Genomic DNA, 18,375 nt, shown 5'->3' on the forward strand with positions numbered 1-18,375 from the left:
GGATTAGTTATTTAGAATAAAATTGTATTCATTCTGGGAAAATATATCACTTCTACAGGACTGGAATGTATTACAGCAAGCAAAGTAGAAAATTCTATTGCACCAAAACAAAGGCAGAAAAGCAGTCTCCATTACCATTGTACAGGACTGCTGCATTTTTGAAGATTTCAGACAACAAATGTGCTTGAAAAATACTGGTACAAGCGGAATTTGATGACAGCATTTTTCCATCTGAAGTTTCTAAGTATATGGAAGCAGAAAAAAGAATAGCATCTAACGGGCTACATGTCATGAAATTATGTGCCATTAGCACAGTGAAACTGATCTCTACTGCAGAGGTACAGATAGTCCCAAAACATCCAGGAATACTGGACCGTCATTATGCATTCAATGTTCAGTTACTGTAAACTGCAAAGATTAACAGACCCCAAATCCCTGTGCTTTCACACAACATAACCTATTTGCATCGATTTGCTTGGGAAATCCCGTGCAAGTGTTTTGTAACCCTGTCACTCAAATTATGCAGAATTTAATTTTAAGGAAGAGACGTGTTTATCTTCATAGGTAACTTTAAGAAAAGGCACAAGACATCTCGAATTTATCAGACAAAAGGACACTGTTACATAATTCCTACAAACAGCAACAGATGTCCAGCCTCAGAGTCAATCATTATTACGGTAGATGAAAGACAATTTAAATTCAACACCTAAACCAAAAGAACTTTTGAATAATTTTCATTTATTTAGACCTTTACAAGTATATCAAAACGGTTACAAAATCTTTTTAAACAATGAGATCACACAGTCTGCTCACAGGTATATTTCCTTGGGGGGAGCACAGAAGTGATAGCAACCTGACTGACAGCTTTTATCTTAAGTGTCCCTTCTTTGGCCACTTTTAGCCACTCTGAAAAGACTCCTCTGTTACCTTAAGGGAACACATTCAAGTCCAGCATCTTAATGACAGTGGACTTCCAGGAACAATTTTTTTCCCTCTGAAAGTTTCTGTGATTCCAAAGAATCAAGAAGAAGATTTAAAAGTGTGAAGCCTTCCTTTCAAAACCTGATTTTGTGCACAAAAATGACAAAATATCTGATGGCCGAGTATTCAGCTACATTTTTTTCCAGAATAGTTCTACATGATCAGGATTGCTTGCATTTTTAAGACAAAGGTCATACAGGCAGAAACTCAATTGAAGACTAAATAAATCATGGAAGAATGAATCTAAGTGGGAGGTTTGCAGCTACAACTGAAAACAGAAAAGGAATCAGGGCTGTAACAAGACTTACCTTGAAAGAGATCGCTTAGTTCCTGCCCCTCTCTCAGATTCCTGCTTACAGGGCAAGGACAGCTCTGATACTTACGAGGCAGCTGAAATGCCACAGCTGACATCCCTGTGCGTTAGGGTTACACAGCACATACTTGGTGCTACCCTAACGCTCCAGTGTGGCACAGTAACAATGCAGCAGCTGCTTGGGGAGCTGAGGCCTTTGGAGCAGGGGCAGAAACCTCAGAGATCACGGAGGACAGCTGGGAGCAGAAATTACGACAGCCACCTCAAGGTAAAGCACCCAAGTCAAAGCCATGAAGTTCTGAAGAGCAGGATTTCCAGACAGAATTACTAGCTTCACAGAGTAAAGTTCCTATTAAATTTGTTGAAGAAACAGATGATAGGTCAGCTGAATACGCCAGAATTAAAGCAAACTGAACACAACATAACTGCTACAGGAGAAGAGCGTGAATCACACAGTAGCTTTCCTCCAGTGTCTCTAAAGGAGAGTAAAATCTCTCTAAAGGAGCGTAAAATGCTCCAGTTTTAGTCGAGAGGTGCACACTCACCAATACAAGCAGTCAGTGCCCCACACTTTCTACTCCATGCACAGCAGCAAAACTTTCAGGCAATAGAAAACAGCAAGAAAAAGAAACCAGAAAAGCAAATAAGAGGAAAAAAAATCAAGGAAGTATCAAGATTACACAGAAGCACTTAAAAGATATTTTAAGAATTCCTCATAGTTGCTGAGAAAAGTAGCTGAGGGGTGTAGTAGCTGAGGTGATGCAGATGTATTAGCCTTTCCAAGGTCTTAAAAGAAAAATTCTACAATGCTGCATCTGTATCTATATCTTAAAATAGTAAATAAGCCACTCGGGAGTGGCTTAGTGTATATTTTGGGAATAGGGTATGACAGATGAGTCATTACAGTCAACCCTGTTTGTTTATATTGACACACTGATGAAGACAGTTAACAGTTAGTTGTTTATTTTGTGTAGCCCTAAAATTTGATCTTTTAAGTGGAACCTGACAACACTGCTATACCACAGGAATTCCAATTTAATTGATGTAAATTAATTTCCATTGGATTCCCATTGGAACAGCTTAAAAACATCAAATGAAGAAACTTTACAGCCAGCACAGCTAAACAGAGGAAGAGAGAGGTATCCTAGATACCCTTGGCTTTTATATTTTTTGTCTGCTAAAATAAACACCTTATCAAGGTACATTTTACTAGTATGTATACTCTATATGGAATACAAACCAAGAAAGTAAAAGGCAAAACCTTTCATGACTGTGCCTAACTTCCCATTAAGTTACAGCTGAGGATTCCTTACAGCTCACTGCACTAAAATGTACTACGATAAATAAAACAAAACCAAAACTTCATCACAATACTGTAGGAAATGCAATGCTTCACATTTCTTGCAAAAAGTTCTAATGGAATATATTAACTCTTGAATCTACTCTGATATGAATGTTTCTACATACCGATGCATCCAACTGTTCAGCTTTCAGGCTGGTCTTTTTTACAGTCCATTTACACTTACAAAAGTACTATATATGTAAATAGTTGCTAACTTGTACAGTACAGTGTACATAACATTTGGGAGAACCAAGTGATCCCTAATAAGTGAGAAAACACTACAAATTTATCATACTGATTAAAACATCCAGCGAGCAATTTTTTGTTTGCTTTTTGGTACCCTCCTCCCCCCACCCACGTTAGAACAGCGCGAATGAGTTACACCAGCAAGCAAGACTTATGCTATTCATAACAAGCACCAATCACATAGTGTAATAATTAATTCCAATGAGAGAACAAGTGAAAATTTAATTTACTTAGCATCATATTCTGATTATTTTCCAGTTCTGCCTATGAGAACAGTTAAAGATTTTCCAGATAAATGAGATTTTTCCCTCAGTTCAGGAGTATATATACCAAGAATTACAGGAAGTCATGCTTTGCTTTCCTCTAGAATTACTTGAGCATAATCACATGTCCTTCTGCAGAAATGATGGGCCTAACTACTTCATTTTAAGTTTTGAAAGCAAAATAAAACTACTTACAACAACAACAAAAAAAAAAAAACCCAGCAGTTTTTTCAGTAAACATTTAGAAGTCAGCTTCTTCTGTCCTCCTCTTAACAGATCTCCAAAGTAATTAAATTCTCTGATCAAAAATCCTTCAGTAGACAGTCACTGCTGTAGTATTAACAACCTCACAAATATAAAAAACCCAAAATAATTGAAAAACAAAAATGTGAAGATGCTAAGTCAAAATTGGATTTTTACGTAAATATGCAGGCATATGCCCACATATGTAAGTTAAGACTACGAATTAATATACACACATGTGTACACATGTATATAGCTTACAACTCTAAATTCATAGACAACGCAGTTATGAATTTCTGGGGACTTTAACACATACAATATACAACCAAACTGAAAAGGATCAGGGCATAAAAAGACACGTTATGGCTGACTGAGTTGGAGATGGTTAAGAATTAGTAATCACTAGCTGTTGTTCATTGAGCTGCAAGAGACATCATGCAAACACATTCATAGTCCATTTCAACAGAAAATCATAGCTCAAGATGGCTTTAAATTAAGTGGCATCATTCTGCAGTGAAACAGACTTAGAGCACATACACAGTCCCCACGCCATCTGCACCACCAGCAGCCTCCAGAAGAGGTGCGGGAAGTACGGAATCTGGCAGCCAGAACTGCGAGAGCTTTGCATCTTTCTCCTCTCAACAAGTGACCTCAACTCCTTCTGTGCACTCAGTATCACAGAGGGTCTCCCCTTGGGTGTCTTCCCCTCCCAGTAGTACGCTTTCATTTGAATTCAGCTTTAGTCTTTCTCTAGTTCCTACTCTGAAAACATTCATAGGTTGACTGAACTCCTGGCCCTGTCATGCATCCTCTCCTTCTCAAGTCACCTCCTAGGATTAATGAGAAAAATATTGCTTAAAATCATATCATTGTTTTAAGAACACCTTGAGCATTTCATATCCTCCATATTGAAGTTTTTAAGAGTGCGTGGTAACTCTCACACAAATGTTCCCTAAGCTACAGTTTTAACCAGAAGGATACCATGCAGAGGTGGTAAATTCATCACAGAAATAAAGGTCATTCATGAGTCACTTAGAAAACGTAACTTCTACCAAGCACTTTAGGTTAATTACAAGAACTTTTCTTTGGTTTTGTTTGTTTTGTGGGTTAGTTTTTTTTTTATTATAGGAGTAAGACATCCAACACAATAATTAACTCAGGAAAAAAAGAAAAACAAAAAAATCCAACAACCAAAAAACCCAAGTCAACACAAAAGAACCCAAACTCTTCTAAAGAATTTAACCAAAATGCTATCCAAGAGAAAGATAATAATAAGTTTATGAATTCAACACAAATATTTAAAAAGTTATTATTTAAATCAATCATAAATGTTAGAACTTTGCAATACAGAAACTGGTATGCTTACCTAGCATACGAATGTACAACGCAGTCTGATCCGAGCTGTCATAGGAAATTGCTCCACGTCTCTGCAGAAAGAGAAAGCATATTTTATGTAAGTTAGAAATAAATAATTTTTAAATTGAAGTGAAAATATTAGTTGACCATTTCCAATTTAACTCTCAAAATTAATTTTAGAAATCTTGCATCTTTCATGAAAAATGCATCTTTCAAATACATATATGTCTACTAATTTTGATTTAAGTAGGGACAAAGGAAGGACAAGAATTGGTAGTGAAAAAATCATGAAAAACAGGACCAAAGTGTCGGAAAAAAAATACCCTCATAAATTTCTTTTCAGATGTTCCTCAATCATTCCTCACAATAAAAAAAAACCACCATAACTGCAGTCCTAGGCTGCCACACTGCTTTCTGTAGGCAAATCAAGGTACCACTGAAGCAAGAATACATAAAGATATTTCAGAGAAAACAAGCAAGTGTTATTTCATATTTTATGATAAAAGTCTAAAAGAGTCATCAAGTTATCCATGCACAACATCGAGATACTCCCACATAAGCTGTATTTCTTACCTACACAAGACGTGTGTCAGACCTATTCAGCTAATGGGATAGTTATAATCTGGGAAGTCTCACAGGTGGTGGTGAAGTGGTCCTCTAACAGCTAAAAACTGGAGGAATGTTCTCATTGCCACACAACAGTGGCACCACATAGTCTTCAGAGTTTGACTTGACCTAGCACCCAGCCTTTACTTTAACCCAGCAATCCTGCCTTTACTGTGCTTCAACCACCTTCTGCCACTTCCTAGGGCCTTCATTAATGTTACTTCTTAACCCTGGGATTAGAGGATCACTCACAATCAGGCTGTTATTTAAAGAAATAAGATTTTGGGGGGAGAGAAGGGGGAGTGGTGCACATTAGAAACTCCTATGACCTTCCCCTGTCCACTACACTTCTTTCTTACACTGAGGACAGTGAAGTCCTCAGTGCTGTGAAGAGTCATCAAACCCCTTTGAGAACTTCACATAAAAGCCAGCCTGGCGGTGAACACAAGCACCCATTTTTTGGTCACTGCAGCAGGAGCAATGCTATACCAGGGACACACAGCAGCCTGAAAATGTGCAAGCTCAAAAGACAAGAAATCAAATCATGTTACAAAACAGGAGAGGAAAAACCAGATATTGGTTATTGAAAATAACTGTAAAAGAAAGAAAATGAAATAAAGAAAAATTTCTTGGAAGGGGGAAAAGGCAGAACTGCTTATGTGCATTTATCTATCAGAACAAACTGAATGAACACAAAGAAAGACTAAAGATAAATAACCTCTATCACAGTGATTTGTACAAATGATGTGCTAAGACTCCAAACTCCTTAGTTACACTTAGTTTTTTAAATATTTTTCATGCTAAAACAAGAAAGAAAACCTTACACTTGAAGTCAGAGAAGTTTTTCCAAAAGTAAGCTTAATATTTAATTACAGAAATTACCCCAAGACCTAACTCCAAATGGGGTCCAATGATAATAGCTGTTGTAAAGACTACAACAAAGAACTAAACAGCACTTTTTTGTTGTCTCAGCTTTTGTTCTGTATTTCCTTGGAGGATCACAAACCATGCAAATAATTTTTCAAAGTATGTTTGTACAGCATTTCTCAAAGCAGTGTGCCTGTCCTAATAGGAAAGGCAGAAATGCAACTCATCAGCCAGAAAATTGTGCAGATTTCCCACTAACATTTTCAAATTTCTTCATATAACCTACCTTTGAGTTTTAGCAAATCTCAGTTGAATACATTTTCAGTAGCCTGGAACATTTCATATCACTGACTAGGCACAATCAGTGATGTAATTTAGTGCTAACTTGCAATTTGCACCTGTCTATCACAGATTTCTAGACGTGTCCAGTACAGTTCTGTAATCTAATACAGGAGAAAGCTAAGCACACATGCAGCTTCAAGACCCATGCCCAACTGGAGCATTAGTCTCCAAGAAGGAAAACAATATGCAAAAATTTACTGAAAAATCAACACTTTTCATATGTTGATTCTAAAATATTACTTGCTGTCTAAAATCTAAAATATTTTGCTAGATAAAGCAGTATAAAATAGTACATCCATGTATGATATCAAACACAAAGTACATTTTTAAGAACATAAAGTAGTTGCTTATATAGACAAGTGATTTTGTTTGGCAAGGACCTTGAAAGATCTCACAGAAATCTTTGAACAATCAAATCTTTTAAAATTACCTTTCAAAGTTTGATTTCCTAAGGAAAAAGAGACTATTTATTGTGTAAACTCCACTAGTAATACTTCACAAATAGTAGGACATTTTCAGGCAGTTTTGTAAAACTGTAGAGGTCCTAAATAAATTTCATTCATTGAAATTTGTTAAATAAAATACATAAGAGGAAAAAACTTATTAGCAAGTTTCACCAATAGAAAAAGGGTGGGTGATGAATGGTCAGACCTCTTACCTTTAGACCAGGCAATTAAGTGAGTTAGGAGCACTATGGGGGACAGTCAAAGATAAAGGATGGAACTAATGGTAGAGAGGTTTTTTAGCTACTTGTGATAGGTAAGTAAATTAAATAATACTGCACTCATCCAGAAATGGATTGCTTTATGTCAGCTTATGCTGCAAACAGGTAACAGACTATCTACTGCAGGTTGAAGTGTATCACCTATTTTTCCACTTCAAATAAAACTGCCCATATATTTGTTATATTACACACCCTACACTACTCTAGAAAAATGCAAGGAAAAAGGACCAAAAAGAGAGAAGTAATTTAATCTATCCTGTGTGTTGTTCTTTAAGATGCACTGCCCAGATGCCACTATTTAAATCCAGCAAACAGAAAGATTAGATTTAAAGCATCAGCTTCTACTGAGATGTGAACTGATACATGAGGCAAATTCATAAGTAAGAAAGTAAATGTGTCTTCAAGAACTGAAGTTGCTGTAAAGCACTCTACAGTTCAAACAATATAATTACCAGGATTTTACCCTTGTTGATGACCAAAAATGCCGCCCTCCTCATTGCTAATCACAGGCCCACTTTCTGTAGCCTACACCCAGACTATACTTAACCTTAACTTAAACTTACAACAAGACTAAACCTAAGCTAAAAATGTACCTTACTGACACAGTTGAGATGACCATAGCAAACGCTGTATTACCCTGGGGAAATCTTGGCTAAAATCTTCATGGACTAAGACTGACTTCTGGCACTTCAAAATATCATGTTATTGTTAATATTTTTAACTCATTTAGCATAAAATTTTATTTCCAAATCTCTGCCACCTCTTTGGTCTGCCTGAAGCTTTGTACCTGTTAATAACAATACTGATCCTCTGTACAAACATCAAACAAATAAGCATCATTCCAATAGGCAGGCAGACTTACTAGCATTCAAATTTAAGACAATCCTAATGTGTTTAGGCAGGTTCCCTTTTCAAGCACAAGGACAACTTTGGTTGGTTGGAATGTTTTCTGGACTCCAAATGATTCAACAAATTCCCCAAATGATCAGGTGAGGTTCTGAACTGTTCTCCTCCTTACAGACATGAGCACAGCCATCCAAACTGGGTAGGCTGTTTGGCTTCAGCACTGAAGACGGATGTCAGAAAGATGACTGCGAAGAATTGTTTATACCGGACTTCCACTTTGAAAACCTCACCTTAAACTTCAGTTTCATATTAGAGTGTCACTTATTCTTCCAAAGGGCAATACAGTAAAAAGGTTTTCACTTCTCTTCTGTGACATATTTGTGGAAAGTGAATGAAAGAAGTTCAAACTAAAGTGAGAGATTCACTAATCTTTAATAATGATACAAGGACTCTGCAAAAATATGCAAAGGAAGGATCTATCAGAATTTAGATTTAAGTCAGATCTTTCTGAACATCTTTTCATAGAGTGTAGGAAGTTATTAAAGGCCATGCAATGGGAACTACATGCCAAAATAGCACACAGATACATATCTCTTCAAAGGGAAACCGCTTCAGTGATGCTAGGGAGTACAACATATACATGTATCACTTGGAAACGGAGCACCTGCTGCTGTTTGTGCCAAACAGAAACGTTTCCATTGATGTATCAGTTTTATCACATGGACTTCCCAAACTTGTTCAGAACAGTCAGGCTCTTCATTTTGGCAAGTGTCAGCTAGCCAGCTTTTGGACTGTCAAGTGAAACAACTGCTGGTCTCATTCTGCAACAAAACCTGGTAGAGCTGCCGGCCTTCAAAATTCAGTACTGCCCATGAGAAAGAACCATCTGAGCTTTTTGATAGTGAACACGACCCCCGTTTTGTGACACAGTTGTTTACTCAGAAGGTGGGAAAGAAAAGACAGAGGACAGAGGGCAACACAGCCAGGCAGGGTTTTTTACCTACTTGGCTTTTCTGTTCAAGTTCTTTGCCCAGCTATCAGAGAATTGTTCTCAACCGCTCTATCAGTTTGGAGAAGAAGAACTTACCAGTTCTCCAAACTGAACAAGTTTGGAGAAGTTGTTTTATCATGGCAATTGCAATTTACTGGTAATGTTGCCTCAAACATTCACACTTAAAAATTATTTAAGATCATAAGACAGTTTATCAACTGGAAGTTCCTAGAATTACAAACTAATTAGACCTTATTTCTCCAACTAGCATTGGATTTCAAAAGCAAGACTGTCATGTATAATAATTCTTAGAATTATTTCAAGTAATTAAAAGTTATATGCTAACATAAAGCCATAGTTTTCCACATGGCACCAACAAGTTTTTACTCACTAAAGCATTGGAAAATGTTCAATTAAAGCCCTTAAACTGCCACTGACCTCAGGTAAGTCACTGCAAAATGGTCCTACTACTGTTACCTAAATATTTCACTGGAGTTCAAAGAAGTACTTTGAAAGTTTATCAAACCAGTGATAAGAAAATGTAGCTGAATTTCAGGAAGGCAATATTTAATAAGCAATAAGAAACACATACTCCCTCCAAATATCTGAATGTGATAATTTTCTTCCATATAAAGCTATTTCACATGATCACCTCCCAAGACAGACAGTAAACATTTTTAAATCTAGCTATCATTTGATTATAGTTATCAAAAAGTTAATGACACATACATCCAGCATGCACCTGTAAGATATTTTCTCTTATATAACTTAGATGTCTATCACGTGGCATCATAAGATTCATCCAAAGATTTATCAACATAAGAAATTCAAGATTTAACAAAAATATACAAAAGCTTGACAACTGATCAGAAAGTACAGTCAAAAAAAAGCATAAGTGATTGACTTAGGTGACAACAGAAACCCACAGGGGTATTGCCTTTAGAAACTAAATCAGAATAGCAGGAGGACACAAAGGCAACAGCAAAAAAGGGTAATTGGATGAATACAAAAATACTAATTCATTAAAAAAAACAACCATTAGCACATGTAAAAACACAACCACAAAAAGCAGAGGTTCTTATGCCTAACTGTATTCTGTCAGCTAACTGGAATTCCTATTTTTCCCCACTTTAAAACAATCTTTGATCAAACTGGATTAGACAAAATCCTTGAGCAAGCTTTTTATGTCAAGTTCCAGAAAACCAGCAGTTCGACAATACTTCAGTAATATGTGGATGTACAAGGCTAGTACATGGGCTGTAACACTCTGGCATTTAGAATCTACCCTCAGTCACAAGTGAACATCCATTGGGTATCCTGGTCTTTTTCTTGATGTGACAAAAGTTGTCAAAAGTGCCAGGAACAAAGCCTGACCATTTTTGCTTTTAGTAAACTTAGAAACACATTCTAGGCAAGGACTGACAAGCACAGGCATGGATGCCTGGCAAAGCCTGTTTTTACAACAAATTCAAATTCATGCTCATTCAGATTCTCCTGTTAATTGTACAAAAATTTTAGAAGTGTGTAGCAATAAAAAAAAAAATCTATCTACATATAAATGCATGAACTCTGATTTTTTTTTTTCCATTTTTTTCTCATTCTCTCCAACGATTCTGGCTCTTCTTCACAATCTTTAACTTATATTTATTCCCCCTATGGAATTAATTCCAGATTAGACAGTGAGTTATGCTAAGAAGAACCTGGTGTCATCTCCAGGCACCAATCTCACCTATGTTTACTAGGACAATATGCATTATGGGGATACTTATGTTCTTTAGAATGAGAGAGTAGGAACTCCTAATCCTGTCTAACATTAGCACATATTTTTCAAAACACAGAGATCTAAAATGGAAAGGCTACAAAGTAAGCCAAGTAGTCCATATTTCATGTAATCAAACAAAACTGGTATTTCCACTCCCACAACGCTAAAATCAACAATACAAAAAGGATATCCTGCCCAGGAAGCAAAATACTTTAATTTGTATTATTCTCACTATGTTTAAAATTGTTTTTCCTTATTTTCACAAAGCCTTTAAAGGGCTATAAAACTGAAGATACGTTAGTATCAGAGGTAAGCAAACCCCTGCCATTCAGAAGCCATTTCAGATCCTTTTTCCCCTGTCTCCTAACTGGCACTGCTACAAACACACTCTTCCCACTTCAAGGCAAGCAAAAGTCAAGAGCTACAAAATCAGGTATGATCACTCAGGAAACACAGTCTTAAATGACGAATTACGTGTTTCCAAAACAGATTAGATTTAAAGAAGAAAAATAAGCACTTGTGAAGTTCCTAACGACTTGTTTTCTCTCAGGCCACTTATAAACCCAGTTAGTCAAAACAGAATAATAAAAAGGCCTACCTTAGAAGTAATCCATTTGATAAGGATCAGAGCTAAACACCAGATCAATGCAATTCCCATTGGATTACCCCGGATTCCTGAAGCATAATCTCCTCCGATGGCGGCCCGTGCTCAAGTCTGTGCGAGGTTTGGGAGCCCGAGCAGCAGGACAGGGCAGGGAGGCACAAGGCAGGCGGCAGCTGTCACCTGACAGCCCCAGCAATGTGCTCGGCGGCGGCAGCACTGCCCCGCTCCCCTCGCTGCCAAAGCTGGGCTCCACAAGAAAGTTTCACAACCAGACGGCACGGCAAAGAGTAAAACCTTAATGAACCTTAATAAATAAAACCTTAATAAATAAACCTTAATAAATAAAATGCTAAAGGAAATCTATAACCACATTACATCCTTTTATCACATTTTAACACAGCAAAGTGTGCCAGACCACAGGATCAAACTCCCGTAGTCCAAACACCTGAGTTAATTTAGGATATTGTCTTGCCTTCAAATGCTATTGAGAGCCTGTTTCCAGCAGATTCCACCACAGCCGATATTCTCAAATTCCTATTATCTCTGCCACCTGGAGAACTATTATGAACTGCACTTCAAAAAAATATTTCAAAACTGCTTTTACAGCCACTTACTATAAATAATGTTAATGAAAGAAAGTTAATGCACTGAATATGTGCAATCATTCAAACCAATTGTCATTCTCCAATCTCTTCTTTTGTCCACTAAACAGGCCATCCTTCATACTGTCTTTCTTGCCACTCACACTCATGCCTGAACTGGCATGTGGCTTTGGTTTATTGCTCCAAGGGTTGAACTTCACTGTAGCCTCCCTAGAACTTCCCAGGGTTGGAAAGCAGACCAACTTCCTCCAAGATCACTGATTAGGCAGCCAAGTGGTCCTACATGCTTGGGGCAGCTTTGAGATTTATTTTAATTTTTGTCATTGTAAGCTGATAAAAATGTTTCATTTCAGAAATACAAAGAAATTTCAAATAGTTTGGGAAAAAAAAGGAGCTACAGAGGTGGAAAAAAACAGTGTGGAACATTGAGGAGTTTAAAAGGATGAAGCTGAATAACTGAAAGGAAAATTATATGAAGATTTTGCAAAAAAAGTTATATGAAGAGCACAAAGATCAATTGCAAATTCCAATATGCACAGAAAACACAAAAGTTAGTACAGATCACTAACTTCAGCACTGAGAAATTAATCTCCTCTCATCCACAGGAAAAGGGGACACATACCACAGTGGATGATTACTGAAGGTAGGAGAAGATTCGGTAACTGGGATAAGGCTCTGTTATTTTACCTGATGATTCCCAATATTTATGCTGATTTTTAAGCTATAATCATGGTCTCAGCACCAGTTGTTCCTACAGCACTATTACACTCCAAACATGTATCTTCTGCTCTGTCCCCACCCCATGCCCCTGAAAACCAGTCAGAGCAAAATCATGGGCCATAACACTCAGAATGGACCTTTTGGTACCTCTCTTAATGAATGCAGCACTTATCTAAAGGTCTGTCAAGTTCCACCCAAAACACAAACTGTCACAGAGACATTTAAAAACATTACCACCTCCAAACAGTTGACAAGGTTAAAACACCCTGACAATTAGTCACCACCAGTCTGATGTTACTTTAAAAAAACAAACCCACAATAAATGGCATTAGGCTATATTTGTATTAGCAATTTGGCACAACTGGAGCAGATCAAAACAGCTGCTGCTGAGATCTTTACACCTATACGATATGAAACCCAGGAGTTTTAAATTTTTTTGCAAGGCCATATTTACTCAAACTTCCTGAAACAGACCCTACCACAAGGGGTTCAAAGCCACCAAAAAATGACTCAATACCTGATCAAATCTCTATGACCGTAGTATGGACTACAGTACATTTGGTGCATGCAAGGAGTGGAATGATTTAGTTTCTTCTGGAAGCAGCCTGGTTAGCACATACCAAAAGAACTCTGGAAAACAAACAAAAAAAATGGGCACAATAAACAGGGACAATGAGGTGATTTGCTTCAAGACTGAACTCTCCTCCAAATAAGACTCTGACATAAATAGCCTTACATTCTTTGAAAGGTCAAGCGCTTCTCTCCCTCACTACCACTTTCCATCCCTTACAAGTCTTCCGTTTTCCTCTCTCAAAACACATGAAGATGTTCTTGAAGTGTCTTATCCTAGGTGCATGGAGCAAAGTTTTCTTCCATCAATTTCAGAAACACAATATTACCTTAGAAAACACAGCTATACAAAGTAATCATCCTTTCCTCTTTTGTCTTCCAACAGTAAATGGTTTAATTAAGAAGCCTCCTCTTACTGGAAGTTTTCTTAAAACTATTGTCTCATACATAAGTTTAATATCAGAACACTGAAATAAAAATATATGCCCATCTGTTAAGCACCACTACAGCATTATTTGTTTTAATCATGGCTTGAGAATGGAAAGACTGTTTTGGAAATAAGATTTTTGAATTTGGAGACAGAGTAAGATCAGAGTGTGTCAGTTTGTATGAGAACTATAAGATATTGACACAGAAGCTAAAGTGCTGGTTTTGGGGAAAGTACCACTTTGAATAACCCTATTCCCAATTCCAAGGTGAAGGTGAAAGAAATGACATTTTACAAAAACGTGCAAGAAATTATTCAAGGTAATTTATAAGTCCGGTAAACCCTCAGGTAGAAGACTACATAAAAATAAGGTGGCACTAAATTCCCTCTGTGTTAACATAGTACCTGTTATGCTACCTCAGTTCTGGGAGTGCAATCAGTGACCCTTGAGCTCTGGACATGACTATCAGTCTCAGCTTCATCTTGAAACTAAGATGCACACCAGAAAGAACAGCTATCATACACTGCATTGTACTTAAAAAAATCATGGAAGTTCCTAAGGCTGTTTTATTTTTTTCTTCTTCTCTTTTTCTTCCCTGCTTTTTAGCATATTCCTTTTCAGTTTTCTGAAATCCATTTTCTTGATGCCTGCAGAGAGACCATGTTTCATCAGGCAAGATTTACAGTACTTAACATTCAACTATAGCATACAAGTCATTATCTAGTTCCTCTGTCCTCAGCTCAAATGTACAAGTGCAATTGCTGTCTCTTAAAATTTCCAAACAAAGAAACGGAAATATCCCAATGACTTCAATGTAAATTTGATGACATGCAGCACTGTAGATGCATCTAAGCAGTCAAAGGCATGTTTTGCTACAGTTTTTGCATTTGCTGAGCTAATCTTTCTGTGCAACTCCTAATAAGACAAGCATTCATTACCAATACAGCAGAAAGTGCTTGGGGCCTTGCAACAGTTGTTACAAAGATTCCAGTAATGAATTTACTAAAGATACCAGTTTGCTCTCATTGGGAAACTGGCATCACATGGGACCAGCTCCGACTGATTTGAAGTAGTTCTCCGTTAATATGCCATGGTGATTTGCAAGGATATAATTATTTCCATATACACTCCTAGAGATCTGCAAGGCTCCATGTGGAAACTCATTATTTCCTACTATGTACTCTGTTGTTTGAAGTACCAAATACAGGATCCCAGTTTTAATTGTATATTTCTAAATATCCACCTGTCCCAATCCTTTTCTATTATTTTTTTAATTTTACGGAAGTCCATCAGCCCTGAAGAATGACTCAAGGTTGCTTTACAAACCTCAGTAACTACTATATGTGCAGAAGTGTCTTTAAATGCTCCATCCCACAGAAAACCATTTCAATAACACCTACAGGAAATCAAGAGTTGAAGCAAGAGCACCATATTTCACAGATACTACTGGGTCTCATATGACACTCCTGTTTAAATGCAGGAGGGCTTCACAGGCCTCCATCACCACATGAGTTTTTATGCTGAAGTTTGAGGCCTGTTGCTAATCACTCCTACTTACCAGAATGACCTGATTTCATGTGCATGCACTTGTACACCTGGCCCAGAAAAGAGATCTCCATGGAGTCTCTTTTGCCCTTCAAACACCCCCTTCCAGAACAGGCACAGAACAGATGTTTATGCACACTGACTTCTAGGATACACTTCTGACTGGCCTATTACTTGCTACGGACCATATAACTGTATTTATATTAACAGCATGTAATGACAGCAGAGAAATAAGCCTATCATTTACAAATTCATCAGCACGTAGTGAAAAAAACCACAGCTCTCAACTCATTTCCATCTTTTCTTTGCTTTTCTCCCTGCCTCATTATATATATCATGTGTGATCTCTCTCTCTCTCCAGCTGACTTCACTAACAAAGAATAATTAAATGGTAATCTATGAGTATTCTTGTAACAAGTGTGGGTAGCTATTGCTGCAGCCCAACCCAACCACTAAACACTGCACTCAAGGGAACAAAAAGAGAGGAAAATACACCATTATTTTTACAGATACTGAGAGCAGACCTTTTTGAATTTCACAATGTATACACAATGACCAACTTTTACAAATGATATTTCTGTTTATATCTTAATTTAAAGTGTTACCTAAATATTTTACTTTCAATTCAGCTTCTTATTTAAATGATTTGCCATATGAGCCTATGTTGCAACTAGGTACAAGATTCCAACAATTCTAGCTGCTTATTAACAAAATCATACAATCATATAGTTGGAAAAGGCCTTTAAGATCGTGAAGTCAAACCATTAACCCAGCACTGCCAAGTTCACCATTAAACCACGTCCCTAAATGCCACATCTTTTACATACCTCCAGGGATGGCGATTCAGCCACATAAGGCTACATCTCAGCTAGCAAACAGTATTCAAACATGAAAAATTTAAGGAAGTTAGTAAAATTCACCTTCATGACCACAAAAAAATCATCATTGCAACTATCTAACTCATTGCAACTAAACTCAAAAGGCTGGCTGATCTTAAACCAAGGGCTTAGAACTCCAGAACATGAACTCTGACAGTCAAGGACAGCTACAGATCCAGAAGGCAGCATTTAGGCACGACTTTAAAGACCACTTCTCAGGTTTACAAATCTTCCATTTCAGTCCTCAGTAAGACAGAAAAAGACAGAAACCCCTCTTAGAAAAGATACAATCCCACTGAATGAAAGGAAGCCAACAACCTGCGTTTCTGTACCATCTCTCACTGAGTTTTCTATTGCTACTGTAATGTAGCAATAGAAAACTACCAGGAATATCCTATGTACTGTGTGTCCAAAAGGGCTAAGAGGTAGTCTGTATTTTATACACAAATCACATAAATCTTTGCCAAAGAAAGCACATTATTAAATATAGCACTTTTCTGATGGTTGTTTTAAATCTTTCATCTTATTTGCTCAACATCATGCTTTTGCAGGTTAACAGAAATGAATATGTAACTGAAAAAGGCAAAACCATACATATCTAAGTTGACTGACGGATAAGAACACATTTTTAATTTCCTTAAATAGATTAAACATCTAGAAACAGATTACTTCTTTCTAAAATGCTTCTTTTGCAATACAAATTAGAATGGTCTCATTGCCTCTGTCATACCATGAACTTCAGTTCTATAGCTAGATGCATTTCCATAGGAGAAAGTGTTATATGGTATAAACTGCCACAGTGAAAAACCAACCAATTTACATTATTTAAATGTATAATGGTATGTTCTTTGTAGATACTCTGAAATTTACTAAGTTAGATAAAACAAATCACCAGAAGATGAAGTTCTACAACACAGTATTCTTTCTCTATTTTATTCAGACACCCATTTTTAATGGATATTTACTCACTATTGCATTCTAGGGCTTTGTTTAAATCCACTGAACCAAGATTTCTACTTCTCTTCAGAGAAGAGATTTTGGGAAAAGTTCCACTCTGCTTTTACCAAACCCTCTTTTAAGAAACAAACAAATAAAAAAGTAGGAAAAAGTTAAGACTGCAGCCTACACACAAGTATGTGTCATGTTATTTAGGAAGTATTTATTTTTTAACTGTTGGATGTAGTTAGACTTATCACCTCAGACGAAGAACCATGTCGGCACAGTCGTAGAGATGCTCAACCAGGACTGGTCTACATCAGCCTCTATCTGCCCACACCTGTTTGCAGACATTGTCATCTGCTCATTCACAAAAGGTGTGCTGCACAGCAAAAAACTGGGCCAGTTTTGGAATTCAATAAAAATGCCTTCATCTGTGATTTTGAAGAGTTAAAAAATTGCACTATTGTCACAGGACAAAGCTCCATCAGGGTCTCAAGACGCCAATTCATTCAGTAAAGACAGAATTCTGAAGGTGAGATGCAAAAAGTTGAATTTTAGCTGCTTTGAGTTACTGTGTTCCACTACTAATACACCTTCAGCAAAGACTGAATGGTATAATGGAAACAGATAAACAGTAATTTCAATTGCCACATACTTCACATATTGCAAGTAACCTGGCTATGTGAGCAAAAACAGATGAACAATAACATGTGACAAGAAAAGCTACCAATGTTTTAGATTCTGTAATAAAACATTTATGTTCTATTTCTAAAGCACATCTTTTGAACAGTGAAAGACCATCTTACTGTGCTATATTTAACTGGAAACCTAAATAAAAAGCACTGAGTTTAGAATCTCACAGAAAGACAATATAAAACTGTCAACACACCACAACACCAGAAAAGAACATCACAGAACTTTAAGTCACGAAGTTGGATCTTAAATTTCTTCATGAATTATCTATAGAAGACATGAAGGACACAAGAAGTGTGTCCTCTACATTCAAGGCTTAAGCTTTTTACCTTGGAGAGAAGCTTTCCCAGTAACTTTTATGCTTATCTGAACACTACTAGCTCACCTGTGCAGCTTCAGAGCTTCCAGGGGTGTGAGTGTGGAAAGGGGGAGCACAGCAAGCAATCAAGGCCTCCCCAGACAGCAGCTCTATGTATGAATTTCCACAGATGTGTCTGTCTAGCTCATAAATCCA

General features: G+C 37.1%; 1 protein-coding gene across 6 annotated transcripts in view; it reads right to left on the minus strand.

The window, feature by feature from the left end:
* Positions 1 to 18,375, minus strand: part of PDE7A (phosphodiesterase 7A) — a 78,255-nt gene that overhangs the window by 30,731 nt on the left and 29,149 nt on the right. For 2 of the 6 annotated variants that reach the window (XM_051771152.1, XM_051771139.1), the window contains exon 2: positions 4,755 to 4,815. In XM_051771152.1, the coding sequence (XP_051627112.1) occupies positions 4,755 to 4,815 (61 nt within the window). Of the gene's footprint in view, positions 1 to 3,340; positions 4,669 to 4,754; positions 4,816 to 11,480; positions 11,629 to 18,375 lie in introns of those variants that run through there. The other 4 variants (XM_051771146.1, XM_051771176.1, XM_051771166.1 and 1 more) reach the window with 4 other exon arrangements.

The sequence above is a fragment of the Manacus candei genome, unplaced genomic scaffold (assembly GCF_025592945.1).
Source record: "Manacus candei isolate 608988 ecotype Guabito, Panama unplaced genomic scaffold, ASM2559294v1 h1tg000008l, whole genome shotgun sequence".
Taxonomy (NCBI): domain Eukaryota; kingdom Metazoa; phylum Chordata; class Aves; order Passeriformes; family Pipridae; genus Manacus; species Manacus candei.